Source organism: Puma concolor, chromosome A2, assembly GCF_028749965.1.
Source record: "Puma concolor isolate L17-30 chromosome A2, mPumCon1.1.hap2, whole genome shotgun sequence".
NCBI lineage: Eukaryota > Metazoa > Chordata > Mammalia > Carnivora > Felidae > Puma > Puma concolor.
Window position 1 is genome coordinate 7,491,560 of NC_141668.1, and position 19,777 is coordinate 7,511,336.

The 19,777-nt window shown below is 50.1% G+C and overlaps 1 protein-coding gene across 3 annotated transcripts in view; it reads left to right on the top strand.

Annotated features, from left to right (window-relative positions):
• Window positions 1-276: 276 nt before the first annotated feature.
• ZNF777 (zinc finger protein 777) overlaps window positions 277-19,777 on the top strand; it is a 29,415-nt gene continuing 9,914 nt past the window's right edge. Inside the window, exons 1-4 of one of the 3 annotated variants that reach the window (XM_086687347.1) lie at window positions 277-390; window positions 5,180-6,031; window positions 7,264-7,390; window positions 9,427-9,540. In XM_086687347.1, coding sequence (XP_086543473.1) covers window positions 5,195-6,031; window positions 7,264-7,390; window positions 9,427-9,540 — 1,078 coding nt within the window. In that variant the 5' untranslated portion in view covers window positions 277-390; window positions 5,180-5,194. Of the gene's footprint in view, window positions 391-556; window positions 1,155-2,704; window positions 3,337-5,179; window positions 6,032-7,263; window positions 7,391-9,426; window positions 9,541-19,777 lie in introns of those variants that run through there. The other 2 variants (XM_086687331.1, XM_086687339.1) reach the window with 2 other exon arrangements.

Sequence of the window (19,777 nt, forward strand, 5' to 3'; positions counted from 1 at the left end):
CCCAGCACTCTATGATTCTCGGAATTGTGTCCTTTCATGTCGAAAACAACACTCGGGCATTTCACAAAAGCACCCAGCCCCCTTGTTACCCTTGGAACCACGCAGCCCGCTTCCCTGGAACCCGGGCTGCACAGAGCCGGTCACATGAACTCGGGCTTTCTTTGCCGTGCCGGGTTTCTTAGATCCCTTTGTGAGCGCAGGTTTTGAAAGGGAACGACCCGGGTTCTGGGTTTGAGAGGAGCAGGGGGATCCGGCGGGAGGAAGGCTGTCGGAGCCAATCAAGCCGCCTCCAGACCCCAGCACGTCGCCTTGGCTGCGCGCGGCTGTTTGTGCTCGGCTCTCCCGCCTCCGGGTCTCGCCCCAGGCTGCCCGGGGAGGCGAGGACCCCAGGTGAGAGGCCAGGGAGGGGGGGACCCCGGGGGGGAGGCCGAGCGGTTCGGCCCGGGCTCCACGACGGGCTGGCCCGGGGCTCAGGGCGTGTCCGTCGCCGCCTGGCTGCTCGCTCGACACTGTTCGCTCCTACCGGCTGTAGATGGAGCTGTCTGGGTTCCTGCAGCCTCCGACGAGCCTCGGAGTGTTTCTCTTTAAACGGCCTGAGAGGGACATGCCTCCCAGGATGCAGTTTGTATCAACATGGCAGCTGCTGTGCAGCTCCCCTGCTGAAGAGGCGCCGGGACGGCAGCGCAGCTCGCAGCCGGGGCCGGGGCCGGAGCCGGGGTCGCAGCCGCGGCCGCAGAGGGGCCGCGCGCGGGCCGGGGGCCGGTGCTGAGGGCCGGGGCCCAGCTCGCGGCCGGGGCGCAGCCCGCCCGGCCGCCCGCACCGCCGCGCGCCCCGCTCCGACGCCGCCGCCCGGCTCGGCCGCTCCGTCCCCGCCCGCCCTGAGCAGGCCGGGCCCGACGGCCGCGCGAGCCCGGGCGGGGAAGGCAGGGCCGGGCGGGCGCCGCCTGCGGAGAGGCCGGGAGGGGGGGCGGCCTGCGTGGGGCCGCGCGGCGGCGGCGGCGGCGGCGACTCCGGCCCGGGCCGGACAGCGCAGGGCCATGGCCGAGGCGGCCCCGGCTCCGGTGAGGGCGGCCCGCGCGCGCACGGACGCGCGGACTCGGGGCCCGGGGGACGGCCTGCGCGTCCCCGGCTCGGCGGCCCGGCCTGGGGTCTCGGTAAGGGACACAAACGCCGCGACGTGGGGGGGCGGGGGGCCGGAGGGCTCGCGCGCCCCTTAACGGGAGTGGGGGTGGGGGGGAGGGCTGCGGGATGGCAGCAGGGCCGAGGAGCCGACCGCCGTCCGGGCGAGGCTGCGGGGACGCCGGGGCCTGGCCCGCTCGCGGGTCCGGAGGTGGGCGCCCGGGGCGGCGCGCCTCGCTCCCTGCGGAGCCGGCGCTGCGTCCGTCGGGGTTGCCGCCGCACGTTTTCCGCAGAGCTCGCCCCCGCCGAGCCTCCCGCGGCCGGAGCGCGGCGCTGACGCGGCTCTCCCCATTTCGCAGAGCGGAGACACTGAGGCACAGACACCTGGCGGCGACCCGGCCGGCCTGCCCCAAGGTCACGTAGCGAGTCATCCGTGGCCCGCTGCCCGCGTCCCCAGAAATGCCAGCCTCCCGGGCGGCGGGCCTGGACGGGGAGGGGGGCGGCTCTGGCGGCGGCCTGCCCTGGATTAGGGGCCTGGCCCGGCTCGCGGTGGACGCGGCCCGTCGGGGGGGAGGTGACGGCAGGGCGAGAGGCCGGGCAGCGCCCGGCCGAGCGGTTGCGTCGTGGGGAGCAGGTGACCCTCGGGCTCCGGCGCCTGGGGCCTCCAGCCCCTGCCTCCGGAGGGCCCCCTGCCAAATTCTGGGTGTCCAGACGGATGGGGTCGGGGGAGCGAGCTCCTAGGGGTTTGGTGGCTGATGTTCCTCTTTAATGGGCCATTCTCAAAAATCGGTCCTAAAAATCTCCCCGCAGACCTGCTCTTTGAGATGCGGTGGCTGTGCCTGGGAGCAGGATTGCTGCATGAGGGTCAGTGCCTCTGAGCCTCAGTTTACTGGTGTGTACAGGAAGGGGTCGGGATAAACGCTTCCTAAAGAGCCTCCCGGTTCAATAAAACTCATTATCATCTCTTGGAAAAACAAAATACAGTGGAGATTTCAAAATGCCCACCTCTGGGTTGAGGTCTCCAGGGCCCTTGAATGGTATATAATTCTGAGTGAACCACACCGGGTCATACAAGAAACTGGCACGGCTTTCTTTTTCTCTTTTTTCTTTTCTTTTCTTTTCTTTTCTTTTCTTTTCTTTTCTTTTCTTTTCTTTTCTTTTCTCTTTATAAATTGATAGGAATGGTTCTGTATTATTCTGTTAAGATAAATGAAGCCTGGAGACCCCCATCCACTTGGGATACAGGAGGCAGGGAGAGTCGGTTAAATCCTGTGATAAAGGTCCAGAATCCTCTCTGCCCCCCCCCACCCCCCATGGTTTGAGAATGCAAGCTTGTTCATCTTAGATATTATATTTACAGCTCCATCCCTCTCCTTGGCCATTTATTTATGCTTAGGGTAAAATCAAGCCACAGGTTTATTGGTACGGACGACATTATAGCAAGGGGCTTTAATTTGGGGGTAGAGGAGGGGGTGTGCTCCTGTGGCCCCCTCATCCCTCAGCAGTCCTCCAAATCTGGAAATAGAAGAGCCAGGCTAATAATAGAGAGCAAAGAAATGGTAGTTTCCTTGAGCTCTGATGAGACTGGTTGGGAAAGATATCTTAGCCTGCTGGCTCTCTGTACTGTACTGGATGGGGCTTTTTGTCATGGTTTTAGTTAAACCCCTGTATCACTCAGGGATACTAACTTGGCCCCTGGGGATTTTCCCTTCTTCCTAGTAGTTGTAGACAAATACCCTAATCCCCCTCCCAGCACAGGGCCCTGATGGGCTTATTGTGTTGCATTATGCTAGTCACTTGCCCTGTGTCTGAGGCTCCCGTCCCACAGGCCTGGCCTCTGTCTGCCTTCACCGGTGAGGAGCTGAGAGGTGGCTTACTTGTTGATGAGTCTTCAGGTCTAGGGGTCTGCAAAGCCCTTGAAAGCGTTTGCGGACTTTTGTGTGTAGGCCGGTGTGTGTTTTTTCGGCGGGGGGGGGGGGGGGGGGGTGTGTGGAGAATCCCTAACTTTCATTAGGGTTTCAAAGGCGTCCCTGACCCCTGGCTTTCAGCGGCCCTGTCTTTATGGGCAGGGCCTTCCCTAACATAGAACCTACCCCCAGGTCTTTGGGAAGTCTCCATGCCTCTGGATGTTAGAGGTGGAGAGGATTCAGAACACTTACCAACCAGCTGCCCGGAGGCCCAGGTTCTGCGGCCAGCCCGCTGTGTGACCTTGGCCGAGTGAGTTGGCCTCTCCACGCCTCAGCGTCTTCATATGCTAAGTGTGGGGAATGGTTCTCAGAGTCCCTCTTTCATAGGGTTTCCTGGGGATTAAATGAGATAACCCTTTAACATGCTTAACACTGTTCATGGCACACAGTAAGTGCTGAGTAATTGTTAGCTGTTATCTGACTAATAGGCTCTCACATCTGGCTAGCTGCAGAGCTCTCGGATGTACTTACCTCGGAAAACATTCTGCCTGAACAGGCCTTACGTTTTCAGTTCTTGGCTTGAGAGTGTGGTGCTGTCTCAGTTAAGGCTCTCGTGAGTGAATGAATGAGCAAATAAAGGAAAGAGAGCAGGAGGAAACGTAAATAGGTTTAGGCTCTGACAGGTGACCGAAGGAGCGTCATTTTTGTTTTTGTTGTGACCCAATCACGTATCCTGTTCATTCATCCAGCAGACATTTATTGAGCACGTACTACATGTCAGACTGGACACCAGCGATATACTCCTTTTCAAACAAAGAGAAGGGGCATTTCAGTTGTATTAAAGATCGCTTGTGTGTGGCACAGTGACAGGCCATTCAGATTCGCTGAAGGAAGATGATGAGGAAATGGACAAACATGTTATAGAAGGAATTCTGTTCAGCTCCAATAAAGCTATTGATTGTCTGGATAAGTAAATACAGAGCTGGTCATTCAGAAGACCTTGGCTTCACCTCCCCGGTGACACAAGAATTCTCTCAATGTGAATGTAGCAAGGTGGGGAACAGGAAGAGAGTGAATAAAGAAAGTCTCAAAAGGAATCGATCTTTCTTTTGGTTCTAGTCCCCACCAGCGTTGAGGCGAGTCACAGAACTGGCTGACTTTGGCTCTGTTTCCAGTCTGTCCAGGCCTTGGCTCCTCAGTTCCCATCTCACAAACCACAGGGAGGAACCCAGACCACCAGGAGTGCACCTGCCTCAGTGGACCATCTGCCCCGGGGACTTTGCCTCCCGTACAAGTGGCTGAATTGCCATATCCCTGGCCTGGCTGAGGGTCTCTCTTCTCTCTTTGCTTATAGCCTGGACTGCCCAGAAGCCCACTCAGCCTCTCCAGGAGGGGCTGGGTCCATATAACATGTCTCAAAGTCAAACCTATACCATATAAGTCTTTTGAAAAATGCTATTGCTAAGTCAGTAAGCTTTTATCAAAGAGCCTGGGAAACAAGGTAATTGTGTGTCCTCACTACTAGAGTAAGTGAGGGAAAGCATGAAGAGGGCTGGGACTGCCTGATCATTCACATAAGAAGCAGTGGGGCCAGATGGCACGTTCATCTTCCAGGTAAGTCCTCGAACAGCACTGGCCCCACCGCTGTCTCCTCCCACCTTGCTGGGAGTCTTGGGGTAGTAACAGTGCCCGGCACTGATAAAACTCTGCTCTGTCGTTTTGCCAGGTTTTATTTCATTTTATGCTCAGTGCTCAAACTCAGCGAGGTGGTCTTTGTTTCACGTGTGAGGACACTGCGAACAGGTCGAGTAACCAGGCAGCGGTCCGTGTGGACAGGACCGAAAGCCAAGGCCAGCGTCCGTCTCATACGCTGCTGGTCATGGGTGATCCTGTGAGGCATCTGTTGTGAAGAAAGAGACGCCTCCATCGAAGCAGAAGGTGGCATGGCCGCCCTTTCTTGGTTGTTAGTTGTGCTTTTGTAACTGATCTCTGAATCAGCGTGAGGTTCTCAAGAAGAGAGTCGTGTCCGTGGAACAGATCTTGATTGCCAATAAACCAGAAACCCTTTTTTATGTGGGTGCCTAACTTTGGCGTTTATTTTGCCAGCTGGAGACTGTGGCCTTCAATCCTGCCCTTTCTTTCCTTGACCACAGGTCCAGCAGCTGGACATGGAGACCCAACGCTCCTCACCTCTGTCCTTCCCCAGTGTTCTGCAAGAAGAGACCCCACGTCAGGCCCCTGCTGGACCCCCCCGAGAAACTCTGTTCCAATCGCGTGTTCTTCCCCCCAAAGAAATTCCTTCTTCGTCTCCCCCCATTCCCCGACAAGCCTCCCTGCCCCAAACTCCCAAGCTAGAGACCTCTGGCCGAATGCCACACGTTCTCCAGAAGGGACCCTCACTCCTGTATCCTGCCGCTTCTGAGCAAGAGACTCGTCTCCAGGGTCGCCCGGCTTCTCAAGAAGAGACCCAGTATCCACCCCCAGCTGCTGCTGAACAAGAAATATCACTTCTGTCCCACTCCACCCCCCACCAAGAAGCCCTCCTCCACTCGCCTGAAGTTCCTGAGAAAGACCCCCTGACCCTGTCCCCCACAGTTCCCGAGACTGACATGGACCCCCTGCTTCAGAGCCCAGTTTCCCAAAAAGACACCCCCTTCCAGATCTCTTCGGCAGCCCAGAAGGACACACCGCTCCCGACAGCGGAGATCACCCGCTTGGCCGTGTGGGCTGCCGTCCAGGCCGTGGAGAGGAAACTGGAGGCCCAGGCCATGCGGCTCCTGACCCTGGAGGGGCGGACGGGGACGGCCGAGAAGAAGCTGGCGGACTGCGAGAAGACGGCCGTGGAGTTTGCAAACCATCTGGAGAGCAAGTGGGTCGTGCTGGGGACCCTGCTGCAGGAGTACGGGCTGCTGCAGAGGCGGCTGGAGAACATGGAGAACCTGCTGAAAAACCGAAATTTCTGGATCCTGCGGCTGCCACCAGGCAGCAACGGAGAAGTTCCCAAGGTAAGAGCTATCCCAACTGGGGCTTCCCAAGGAGCGATCTGAACTGGGACGTGTTCTAGGAATTTCATATAAAAGAAGGGAAAAGAGATGCTTAAGAAGGAAACCAATACTGGGGGCGTCTGGGTGACTCAGTTGGTTAAGCGCCAGACTTCAGCTCAAGGCATGACCTCACGGTTTGTGGGTTCGAGCCCCGCATCAGGCTCTGTGCTGACAGCTAGAGCCTGGAGCCTGCTTCAGATTCTGTGTCTCCCTCTCTCTCTCTGCCCCTTCTTGGCTCGCTCTCTCTCTCTCTCTCAAAAAATAAACATTAAAAAAAATTAAAAAAAAAAAAAAAGGAAACAAATACAATGATACCTAGTTGCCAACATTGCTGCACTAAACCCAAGATGGCCCAAATTCAGATGATTTGTCCCGTTAATAAAACCCTACGTGAATAGAAGAGAATGTCCGACGGCATCCTAGTGACCAGGGACCGTCGGTTTGGAAGGGTGTTCAATTCACAACAGGGGTGAACCCGTGGTTCACTGTTGAGGTGGATGGAGAACTTGCTGAAATGTTCCAGGGCTCTGTCTGGCCTGACGCTTTTATCAGTTGACTTATAAATTATGTTGATGCCAGTAAAAAAATGTGATTTCAAGAGGTATCCTAAAAGGCGAGGGAGTGGTTGGGTTTTAATATTATGTCCCAGAAGATCCTGATAGAACTTGAACGTGGACTGGTTTTCTTTCTGTTCTTTTGTGTGTTGTCCCTGTTCACAGCCTTATGTAGGGAAGAGACTTGGACAACATTCTGTAGGCCAGTGCTTCTCAGATGTTCTTGTGTACTTGAATCCCCTGGGGACCTTACTAAACGCAGAATCCAATTTAGTGGGCCTATAGCGGGCCTGAGGGGCTGCATTTCTAGCAGGTTCCCTGGTACCATGGTGCTGGTCTGCAGACCATGCTTTTAGAGCCGCAAGGATTATCCTAGACAGAAAACAGACCAGATAAAATGAGGCCCTTACTCTGTGGGGCCAGGACAGTGGCTAAAGTCAGGCCAGGTTTCTAGAGAGATCCGTGGTGAATACCTACAGCTGTGCCTTTGGGCCTCGCCCACTCCAGTCCTAAGAAGAGGTGTTTGAGCCAGGGCGGTGGGTGGGGGGAAGAGTGGAGCCTTTCACCGCCTTGTGATTTGGCAGCTGAGGGCCTGTGACTGCCTTCTGGTCGGTCCAAGCTAAGCTTGTGTGGTTTCAGGTCCCTGTCACCTTCGATGATGTCGCCGTCCATTTCTCAGAGCAGGAGTGGGGGAACCTGTCGGAGTGGCAGAAGGAGCTCTACAAGAACGTGATGAGGGGCAACTATGAGTCTCTGGTTTCTATGGGTAAGGAGAAGGTTCGCTTATGGGGGGCTTCCTCGACACCGGCCTGGGGTTTGGAAATGTTGGGAGTTCTGTGCTCCAGTGCTCCCCATAGTCAAAAACAAGGGACACTGGGGCAAGAAGGGGGAAGACAGACATCAGGGTCTCACCTTTATATGAGTTTCCCCATGGTCTGTGTGTGTGTGTGTATATGTATGTGTGTGTGTGTGTGATGAATTTGTCCAGCAAACTATTATTAAACAGAGTGCGAGGTGCTTCACTGAGAAGCACGTTACTTAATCCCCCGACTCTCCCGTGAGGGAGACGGGACAGGTGTTAGTGCTCCCGTTGGACCATCCAGCTGACTGAACATTGTCCCTGATGGAGGGCGTATGTCCCCCGGGTTCTGGTCTCTACTGTGCATAGAGAAGGCTGTGACCCAGGAGTTTAATACTCATGCCAGATCCCTACCAAAAAGTCACAATTTCACTGAGAACTCTAATACCCCAAAGTGTGGATTCTTGCTGTTTTCATTTTAATAAGAGTATTTAAGGAGGCAAACCTGGGACAATATACTTTAGTTTTATAGGTATCCTTTTCTCTGTGATGGGAAACTCTTTGGACACTCACAAAAAGTTAGAAAAACATTATATATGCTGTTGCATAGAAACTTTGATTCTTGTCAGAACCGTTAATTTTCTGCACACATACCTCCCCGATAGGACTTTTTTTTCATTTTTTTCTTTTCTTTTGAAAGTATATACATAATTGTGAAAATTCAGCAATCTAGATTTATATAGTAAGGAGCAATCCCTGCCCTCCCCCCAGTACTTCTCCCCAGAGGAAACCACCACAGACCCTTTGGCGGGTAGTAATACACACACACGCGCGCGCGCACACGCACGCACACACGAGGCAGGTACTCGTGCATATGCAGTCTGTTGTGTGCGCGAATGGGATTGTTCACCTATTTTACCGACCCGTAGGCCGTAGACAGCTTTCCATGTCAGCTCAGAAAGACGGGGCAGCATTCCAGGTGAACCTCTGGGCATTTGACCTTTCTGCTGTCGGTGAGCGGCAGGCCGATTGCGTCTTCTCGCTGCCACCAAACGTAATCGACATCTCTGTGTATTTATGTGTGCTTCCATGAGTATTTCCATGGGACACATTCCAAGGAGGAGGTTCGCCGAGTAAGGAGAGTGCAGGTTTACAATACCACGGCCACTGCCTCCAGAAGGCTGTGTGTGTTTACACCACAGAGTGTGACAATGTCGTCTCACCGTGCCCTGGCCCGAACCGATGTCCTTCCATTTTAAATACTTGTCTTTTCTGTCGGGTGGAAAATAACACTTCATTATTTAAGTATGTCTGTCTTCGATGACTGGTGAACTGGTGTATCTTTTCCTGCGTGTGCTGGCCACTTGCATTTCCTCTGTGAATTACGTACTTAAATTTCCTTTTTTATTTTTCACTTATTGTAGAGGCTCTTTATATATAATGATGGACGTTAACTATTTAGTATAGAAGCCTCACCTATGACAAATACGTGCACATGTATGTCCTCCAGGTTTATCTCATAAGTCTGTTTCCAAAGAGCTTTAAACTTTTTTTAATGTGAGGCACACTATTACTATCGAGTTTGATGGCTTCTAGGTTTCATCAGGATTAGTTTTTCACTCTAGGAGATTTCAAATCTCTTGGGTCTTTGTCATGAGAACCTGAGCAGGCATTGGCGGCACCGGGAGCCACAGATGACAGAGGGCCAGTTTCCACCGGTGGAAGGCGGTGCCTGCTGCGGCTCCCTCGTGGGAGGCCCTGGTTAACGCACACGCGTGCAGGCCCACACGCACATATGCACGCACACGCGTGCAGGCCCACACGCACATATGCACGCACACGCGTGCAGGCCCACACACACCAGGGCCCCTAAGGAGAAGGGCTGGGAACTTGGCCCGTTTCTCTTCCGACACGGCCACTGGTAGGGTGGCTGCTCCTGGGGTCCCGGTCACCCAGGTGACACCTCACCACACAGGATGCCTTCTTTCCTTCCTTCTGCCCAGACTATGCAATTTCCAAACCAGACCTCATGTCGCAGATGGAGCGTGGGGAGAGGCCGACCATGCAGGAACAAGAGGACTCCGAGGAAGGCGAGACGCCCGCGGATCCCAGTGCTGGTGAGTGGCTACTGGGTGGCCCGGAGCTCTGCCTCCTAGATCTTTCAGCACTCAGGGGGCCCAGCATGGAGCGTTGCAAGCCACGGTAGACCCCGGAGGGATGTGTCAGCAAGTTGTGTGTGGGAAGGAGGCCTGCAGGTACTGGGGCCTGCTGGAGGCCTCCTCAATCCCCAGTGGCCCAAGTGGCCAACAAATAAAAATGCCACTGGGTTCATCGTCTTAGGGAGTGTTTGCCCTTGTCTCACTCTTGCAGGAAACAAAACCAGAACCGAAAGAAAAGTGGTCACTTGGCGGGATGCTAGTGATCATGCATTCTGGAGCCCCCCAGAGAAGGGCCACACCCTGGGTCCTACAGCCGGTCAGTGGAAGGATAGGGACAGGCAGACTTGACCGGGAATGTTGTGCAACATGCAGGACAATGTCTAGGTGGGACAGTTTGAGGGGCACCCGGGTGGCTCGGTCGGTTGACTGTCCAGCTTCGGCTCAGGTTACGATCTCGCGGTTTGTGAGTTCGAGCCCCGCGTCGGGCTCCATGCTGACAGCTCAGAGCCTGGAGCCTGCTTCGGATTCGGTGTCTCCCTGTCTCTCTTCTGCTCTCTCTCTCCCTCAAAAGTAAATAAAGATTAAAAAAAATTTCTTAGATGGGACGGTTTGATGGAGGCAGCAGAAAGGTGCCAAGCTGGACTGGCCATATTCTCAAGTACAAACTCCAGTGTCAGGTGCCTGCCCTAGAATCCCAGCTTCTCTGCTCACTCGCGGTTTGATGTTAGTTCCTCAGCCTTTTTGGAAACTTGTTTTCGCCATCTACAAAATAGGACTGGGAATAATACCTAGGGCCTGATGGGGTGACTGGCATGCACCAGTGGCCCAGTAAACCCCAGCTGTTCTCATTCTGCGTGGGGTCTTGTCCCTCCCCAGCTGCCCTATCCGTGGCCCACATGCTTGCCCTGCGGGTGCTCTCGTGGTGCACAGTCTGTTTTTGGAGTTCCTGCTCTGGAATCGCCTTTGGGCTCATATCATCTACCTTGAAGGTCTGCAGCGAAGCTGATGCTTGTCCTTCGCAGCCAGACATCATTGGTGATCATATCTTTTGAAAAAGGATGACAGTCTCGCGGGAGAACTCATTGGAGCCTACAGCCAGGTCTTGTTATGAAGTAATGTCGCCGATTCCAGGACCTGTCAGCCGGCTTCCGGCAGGAGGCCCAGAGACACCGAGCAACGTCAACCCCGTGGACCGAAAGCAACGGCAACTGACAGAAGAGACAGAAGCCTGTGGAAAATGGGTGCTGGCATCCTTCAGAGAAAGCCAGTGGCCTTACTTCCTAGAGACTCACACTGAGAGTAGAGGCTCCTCTGAATTCATTCTGGCAGACAAAAAAGACGATTTAAAAGTAGGCGAGAACGGGGGCTTGGGGACAAAGTATAGTATCTGGCAGAGGGTCCTTTGGTTTGGAAGAAAATAAGCGTATCCAAAAGGCTCGCGTGGCCACAGCCAAAAACGAAGGTCAGGTGAGAAGAAGAAACATATCTGAAGCAGAAGAAATGAGAAAGAAGGCCTCGGAGGCTGAGAATGAGAAGACGGGAGAGCGGTTTATGGTAAATACCCTAAGGTCCGGTCTGACGTCCCAGGAGGATTTTGTGGTCCACGCACTGCTTCTCTAGCATCTTCTTAGAAGCGCTGGGATGACAACATCGATCCCCGAACCCCGTCGATGTGTTCACACCCTCATCACAGATGGGCCTCCCACAGGGTAGGGCCAGAATTGAAAGCAAATCACCTCAACCCACTCTGCCTCAGGCCGGGTTTGTTCTGGCACACGCACATCTGTGGCCCGAGCTTCCGTGGGAAGCGGCCGCCTCACAGAGGCTGCCTTGTGTGGCTGGAATGTGCCATTTGTTCCACTGACCATCTCTGGCGTCTCAGAGCCTGGACTGGAGGGAGGACAGGGGAGGACGTGGGAACCAGCGTCACACAGGGCTGGCTGTGAACTCGCACCCCGGTGCGAGACCAGAGGCCCTGGCCTCTGGACAGTGGGATTGTTCTGTGAATCTGCGGTTATCTGAGCCCCAGACGTGCTAGTGGTAACCTGCCTGTTCTTGTGTCTTCTCCCTGAGAAGGGTGGCTGCAAAACCAGCTCTGGTGTGATACCGGTGAGGAAAAGCCTAGCACGTTGAGAACTTTCACAGTTCCAAATGCATTGAACGTGACAGTTTTATGAACTGGCTAAGTAAAATTTATTCAGTAAACTGTTATTTATGGTTTGGATCCCTGAGGGCAAGGAGATCCAAAAATGATTCAGATATCGACTCTGCTCTCCAAATACCCAGAGCCCGGGCTCCCATTCGTGGCCCTATGAGGGGGCAATAGAGGCCCGGCGAAGCCAGGTGCCGTTTTCACCTAACAGATGAGCAGAGAGTAAAACAGACCAGAAGGCATGGCTGAGATCCAAGGTCTCAGACTTTTTAAAAAGCAATTTGATATTTTTTTAGTCTGTAAATACGTTTTAAATATTTCAAGTGTTCATATACTTGACCTAATCATTTCCTTCCCTTTCTGAGAGTCTGTAACATGGAAGAGAATCCAAACGATGGATTAAGATGTACAAATATTTTGTTGCATGACAATAGTCTCTTAGCCACTAAAATCATAAGTGAAGTTTGTATACCATATGTTTCATTTGTATGTTTATTACTTAGTTCATCAATTTGCATATGTCAAGAGGCTTATAGCAATAACCAGCCCCCCTCTACCCCCCGCATATAAAATTACAGTAAGGAACAGTGGGAGAGCTGTGGAGGCAAGCATCCAAGCCCAATCGACTCTACTGAGATAGGAGAGCAGAAGAGGCCTCTTTGGCAAGTGGAATGTCTAGTGGGAACTTAAAGAGCAAGTAGGAGTTCCACTTGCCCCAGGGAGAACTTACTGGAAGGAAGGAAGTCTGGAAGCTAGGAGACCAGGCGGAGACTTTTTGTAGTCCAAGCAGGCGACCGTGGCGTAGCCCAGGAGAGAAGCGGGTATTTCCGAGATCTGTTTTGGCAGTAGAGACTTCGAGACAACCTGCAGTTGGCGGGTGTTGACCGAGGGAGATTGTCCCCCCGCCCCCCCCCCCCCAGCCTGTGACTGCAGTAGGACACTAGATGGAGGTCAATAGGAGGTGCAGACCTAGACATATGACAAGAACATGTCAGGTTTGAGATCTCTGCAGGGGTTCCAGGAGAGAGTGTTGGTGTTGAGAAAGCAGCTGAATAAAGAGTTAAAAACAGAAATGTGAGCTAGAGACAGACATCTGGGCATTGGTAGCATAGGCCCAGTCTGGAGAGGGAGAGGAGAAAGAGCAGAGGCCATGCCCTTGGGAGCCCTGAATTTTAGAGTAAATTTGGCGATTTGGAATATATCAGTCTGGGTGGGGCCTAGGCGTTAATATTCTTTAAAACACTTCCAAGATGATTCTCATGCACAGCCAGGATTTGAAAAAGGAAGGATGAAGCAGAGGAACCGAAGGAAACGGAAGGAGTGGTCAGAAAGGTAGCAAAAAATTAGGATAGTTGGGGCCCAGCAGGCGGCTGGCTCAGTCAGTAGAGGATGCAAAATTCAGATAGCGCATTGTTGGGTATTTCAAGAGGAGGGCGCTTCCAGAAGCAGGGAGCGTGGTCAACCATGTTGGATCCTGCTGTGCAGCTCAGTGAGGCAGAAACTGCCGTGTCCACCAGTGACCTCGGCAGGAGGAGCGTTGGCGGTGTGATGGAGTGGATGGAGGGGAGAATGGGAGGGGAGGGAGGCAGCGCCCACCATCAGTGAGTGGGGAGTGGAAATAAGGGGGCAGTGGCTAGGGGAGCGGACCCTGTCTCCTTAAGATGGGGATCGCTAACGCCGATGAGGGATACTGATGGCAGTGATCCAGTTGATAGGGGAAGTTAATGATGCAGAAGTGGAAAATGTAAATGTAACGTGAAGTCCATGATGTAAACAAAGGATAGGAAAAAAAATTCAATGAAGAAATGCGATTTCATTATGTTTCCACTTGACTTTTTTTCCTATTTTTTGTATGCTTTGTAGAATGTTCTGAAGTAAGTATATATTACTTCTTATTCAGTAAAAATAATTTTTGACAAAAACAATGCATGAAGAAAGACTTCAAGTTAAAGATGGCAGGTTGAACATGTGTTTACTCCTACCTCCCAGAATCCTTCTAAAGCAAGAGCGAAGGGACTTTTAAAAGGAATGGACAAGGAGACAACAGCAACCAAATCTTGGAAGTCTGAAAGCAGATGGCTGGGTGATTACTGATTTAGAAAGCTAAATCCAAAATTGGTATTGGGGAAAGCAGAAAAGAAACTCGATTTGCACTCCACCCCCCATCCCTACTCAAGACTTGGGAATCAGCAGTACCAGAGACTCTAGGTATCTTTGGAAATGGGGGCAAAAGTGGTGTTAAAAACAGAAGATTGGTCAAACATCTTTTTTTTTTTTAATATTTATTTTTGAGAGAGAGAACACGAATGAGGAAGGGGCAGAGATGGGGGTGGACAGAGAATCCGAAGCAGGCTCCCACTGATATCCTGATTCGGGTCCAAACTCACAAATCATGAGATCATGACCTGAATTGAAGTCGGATGCTCAGCCAACTGAGCTACCCAGGCGCCCCAAAGTCAGAGATCTTTTAAAGAGGCATTTAAACACTACCATATCCCCTCCGCTGCCCCCTTCAATCCCTACAACTGGCATCTGCCTCTGCCAACCCTGGTGGACAACCAAGGCTTACTCCCTGGAGAAGACGAACACGAGGATGTCTGAACGTGGACGCCAGGCACAATGGAGGGTGGGCACCATGCTGAAAACAAGGGAATCAGTGAAACTTGACCTACAGTTGTTGAGATCTCCAGCCTTCCTCCCTAACCGGACTCCAAAATGATGCTGACATCCAGGACGAGACCTCAGGGCAGTGTATTCGAAGAGTTTTGTCCGGAGACTTTTGGGACCAGCCCAAGGTATTTCCCAGTGAAATGACTCCGTGAAGTCATCCTGTTGGGAAACCCATCACTAGCAAGCCCTACCTAAATACACCAAACTTTAAATCTCTTTTGAGTATTCTACTTATAAATAGAAAACCAAGAACCACAGACATCTGGGGAAAGCCTCTAATATACAGAGGCCAAAGGAAAAGAAAGCAGACAAAATAGATCCCAAAGAAACATGGACCATGCAGAGAAATTTAAAAAACTATGTTTTGGGGCACCTGGGTGGCTCAGTCGGTTGAGCGTCCGGCTTTGGCTCAGGTCATGATCTCGCGGTTTATGAGTTCAAGCCCCGCGTCGGGCTCTGTGCCGACAGCCCAGAGCCTGGAGCCTGCTTCAGATTCTGTGTCTCCCTCTCTCTGCTCCTCCCCTGCTCACACTCTGTCTCTCTCTCAAAAATAAATAAACATTTTTTTAAAACTGGAAAATATTTTCCAATGATTCTAGGGATTTATATCAGCCAGACCCTTCTAATTAATGTGAGAAATGAAATCGAGACGTTTTCAAGGTCTCCTGTGCGCACCCTCTCTCCAAGTGGGGGAGGCGCTTTGCTGAAATGAGGACGTAAGCCGAGCAAGAGGTGTTAGGAGCTCCAGCATGAGCGAGGCGAGGCAAATCCCTGGGGTGCTGCCGAAGGGGGATCCCAAGAAGACAGCTGTGCACCTGGAGGCAACCAGTCCAGACTGGAGCACATCAGAAGGTTCTAGAAAATTTTTCTTCAAGTAGATGAAAGTAAGAAATGCCCATTATATCTGAATGTTTTGAAGAGACCGTTACAGAGGAGGTTGGGGAGTTTAGAGCCCACTTCATGAAAACAGTAAGCTAAGCCAAGGGAAAAAAATGATCAATTCCAGGGAAGGCAAAAACGTTCGCAGACAGACAAGTAACTGTGGTATATACTACACATTCGATTTTACATAACATTTATGTCGTCTAGTCATGTGAACACCTGAAATTAATCCAGCCAGAGTTGCAACCTAAATTGGAAGGATGAGGGATTTGGAAAAGATTTGCCTGGATGCGGAGGGATGGTCTTCATGTTCAGCTCTTGGAAGTCAATAGGTGATGTTTAAATTGAAAACTCAAGGAGTATCAATAGATGTCTGTTCCTTAGAGTTAGGAAGGGGAATGACAAAGGAATCAGCTGGAGTTGCCTCTGGGGAGCAGGAAATAGTGGTTGGGAGTGAGGGAGAGCTCTTTAAAAACACATTTTGAAAAACTAACCCTTAGCCTGGGTACATATATAAATTTTTTTTTAAGATTTTTTTTTAACCTTTTATTTATCTTAGAGCGCGCACGAGCAAAGGAGAGGCAGAGAGAGAGAGGGAGACACAGAATCCGAAGCAGCTCCAGGTTCCAAGCTGTCAGCACAGAGCCGGACATGGGGCTCAAACCCACGAAGTGTGAGAGCATGAACTGAGCCAAAGTCAGACGCTCAACTGACTGAGCCACTGAGGCGCCCCTAAGATTTTAAAAATTAATATGCCAAAAACTTTTAAAGTCTAACAGAAAGTGCAGCTATAAGAAGGTTGGAAAGCTAGTGTTGACCATCATTGCTTTGCTTTGAGCTGATAGGGAAGGTTAACGCGGCAACACTCGTTTTTACTTTCCAGTAAAACTCTGAAGTTTCATCAGCGCAATTCAAAAAACAAATGCAGAGAAAGCGAAAGTCCCACGCAGTTCTCTCTCGCAAGACAACAGTTTATTCCTTCTAATTTATGTGCACATAACACACACACAACTTTAATTATATAAGACATAAATACCTTCTCATTGTAAAAAAAAAAATATATATATATATAGCAGTACGTACATTGGGAACTCACTTTTTTCAATTGCGTCTCTTTGACTTCTTTGCATGTAAGAACATACAAATCTTTTTTTAGTAGCAGACTATAGTATTCTATGTATTGATCTCATAACTTATTTAGATGAACTCCCACTGATGTACATTTAGAGTGTTTACAAGTTTCAGTGCTTCACTAAAGATCCTTTGTAAGTAAATCTTATGCACTTGTCAGAAAGTTGTTTAGAAGTAGACTTTGTGGATAGAAGGGTAGACCCATTAAAAAATTTGATACATACTGGGGCGCCTGGGTGGCTCAGTCGGTTGAGCATCTGACTTCAGCGCAGGTCATGATCTCAGAGTCTGTGAGTTCGAGCCCCGCATCGGGCTCTGTGCTGACAGCTCGGAGCTCTGTCTCTCTCTGTCTCAAAAATAAATAAAAACATTAAAAAAAATAAATTTAAAAAAATTGATACATACTTTAAAAATGTCCCTTAAAACTGGGGTGCCTGTGTGGCCCCGTCAGTTGAGCGTCCAACTTCAGCTCAGGTCATGATCTCACAGTTTGAGGGTTCAAGCCCCGCATCAGGCTATGTGCTGACAGCTCGGAGCCTGGAGCCTGCTTCGGATTCCGTGTCTCCCTCTCTCTCTGCCCCTTCCCCACTCGCACGCTGTCTCTTGCGCACGCGCTCTCAAAAATAAACATTAAAAAAAAAAAAGTCCCTCAAAACAATTGTGCCAATTTATACACCTTCGGTTTTATACACAACCATGTGACTATCTGTTTTCCCCACACTGAAGCCGATATTAGGTGTTATTTATCTTTTTATTATTTGCCCAAAGTGATGGGTAGAAAAGACAATATTTTGGTGCTTTCATTTGACTTCTGTAAGAGCAATGTTGACCCTATTTTCCTACCTTTATTGATCACCAGGATGTCTTGTCTTATGAATTATCTTCTCCTTATTGTCCTTTGGGATTATTCATCTTTTTGTTGATTTGTGAAAGCTTTTTAAATGTTAAGGGTATTAGGTCTTATTATGTATATAAATATATGGTTTACCTTTGAATATAGTATTTGTGTGGGGGTGGGTATGGCTGTTTTAAATTGTTGTGTGTTCAAATTTATCAGTTTTTTTTTTTTTAACGTTTATATTTATTTTTGAGACAGAGAGAGACAGAGAGAGGGAGACACAGAATCTGAAACAGGCTCCAGGCTCTGAGCTGTCGGCACAGAGCCTGACGCGGGGCTCGAACCCACGGACCGTGTGAGATCATGACCTGAGCCGAAGTCGGACGCGTAACCGACCGAGCCACCCAGGCGCCCCCAAATTTATCAGTTTTAAGTTTCTGCGTATTCAGATTTACCCATTATTTTCTTTATGGTGACTGCGTTTCACATTATGTGTAGAAATACTTACTCAGCCCCTTTTATTTAGTAAACATGATCACAGGTCTTGGGCCTATGAGCTTTCAAAAGCCTCTAAAACTATTTGAAATCTGAAATAAACTATATTTTTTTGCTCCAGAAAACAAAAAATCGCAGAATATACACAATGACACATTTTAACTAAGTGTCTGCAAATATAACATTATTTCAGCTTCACTAACTATTAAATGTGGTGCTCACAGACCCACCATACATTTGGAAACCATTTGTAGGATAGTATTTTTTTTCCCATCTTGCAGAGGTTCTTAGGAAGAATTGTACTTACAGAGATCACAGACCAAGCACAAATTAAAGAAGTCCCTCATCACCAAACAATGTCCAGGCAAAACTAGAGAAATCTTTCCAAAACAAGTTACAGCTAAAAACGAGAGTGGGTATGTGTTGGGCACATTTCACGTTTGGTGTGGCTGGCCAGACGGCCTCCAGAAGGAGTATGTGAAGTCCCAGAGGGCGTGGGGTAGAGCCTCTTCCACACCTCACAGTTGTATAAAGAAAGAAAAAAGGAAAGGGAAGAAGCTGTGCTTTCTTCTTCTAATACTAGTGTGATTTCATCGTGTCTAAAGTCTTGTTTCATCAGTGATTTATTTTGATGTCGAGATGCTTGTCTTGTTGGGAAGCCAGTTGTCTCCACTCCATTCATTCATTCATTCATTCATTCGTTCGTTCCCACTCCATTTATTTAAAACTTTTCCTTACTGTTCTGCCATTGGTCATAAACTATAGTCCTACAGGGATGTGTCTTTATTTTTTTTTTAATGGGAGAACAAATTACTGCCTATAATGTATATTTATTTTTGAGAGAGACAGAGTGCGAGTGAGGGACGGGCAGAGAGAGAGGGAGACGCAGAATCTGAAGCAGGCTCCAGACTCTGAGCTGTCAGCACAGAGCCTGATGCGGCACTTGAACTCACGAACCGCGAGATCATGACCTGAGCTGAAGTCGGATGCTTAACCTACTGAGCCACCCAGGCACCCCACAAATTACTTCTTATAAATGCAATTTGGTTGTCAATACTGTTTCAAAAGTTGTTTGGGGTGGGGAAGTCTTTTTGATGGGAGACAGCTGGCTTCCCTACTGTCTAACAAATGGAAGGGAAGCATGAAAATGTATAAACATGGCACATTTTGAGGGAAAAAGAAAGAAACGCCATAGAGAGGAGTACAGTTACATTCAGCTGAGAGCATGGTAGGAGGTTTGGCACAGTGAGGTCTCAAATCCCACAAACCGCCCCCCCCCGTCCCCATCTTAGGAGGGAGCATTTCTCTGAGGTATAAAAAGCCCCGTGGGTCACAGAGACAATCCAGAACGCAGGGATACATGGCCGCAAGTGCATCGCGTTGGGACCCATATGGCAAATTCTTTCGCAAGTTAGATCATTTGCAATACTTTGCTTTCAACAAAATTGAAAGAGAACCTAATTAAGTTGTCAGCTAATAGGTCATTAGAAACAGTTTTTGATGGTATGTTAACCCTGTGTGCTTTCATAGCATTATAATTCAGACAAATTCAAAGAATCAAGTGATGATTCCGTAACAAAGCTCCCGCCAGCCCATCCATGTATCTTTGTAAATGAGCTTTCCCAATGCTTGTATTTATGCAAATGAAAATTAGGAATATATTTGATTCTGAACTGTGTCTCAATCAAGCAATAAGAATATTCATTCTCAGGGGGCGCCTGGGTGGCTCAGTTGGTTAAGTGACCGACTTCGGCTCAGGTCATGATCTCGCAGTTTGTGGGTTCGAGCCCCACATCGGGCTCTGTGCTGACATCTCGGAGCCTGGAGCCTACTTCAGATTCTGTCTCCCCCTCTCTCTATCCCCTCCCCTGCTCACACTCTGTGTCTCTCTGTCTCTCAATAATAAATAAATGTTAAAAAAAAAATTATAAAAAAAAAGAATATTCATTCTCAGATAAGCAAACTAATTGGTAAAAAAAAAAAAAATTCCTCCCATCCTTCTAAGAAACGTTTCTAATACATTTTTT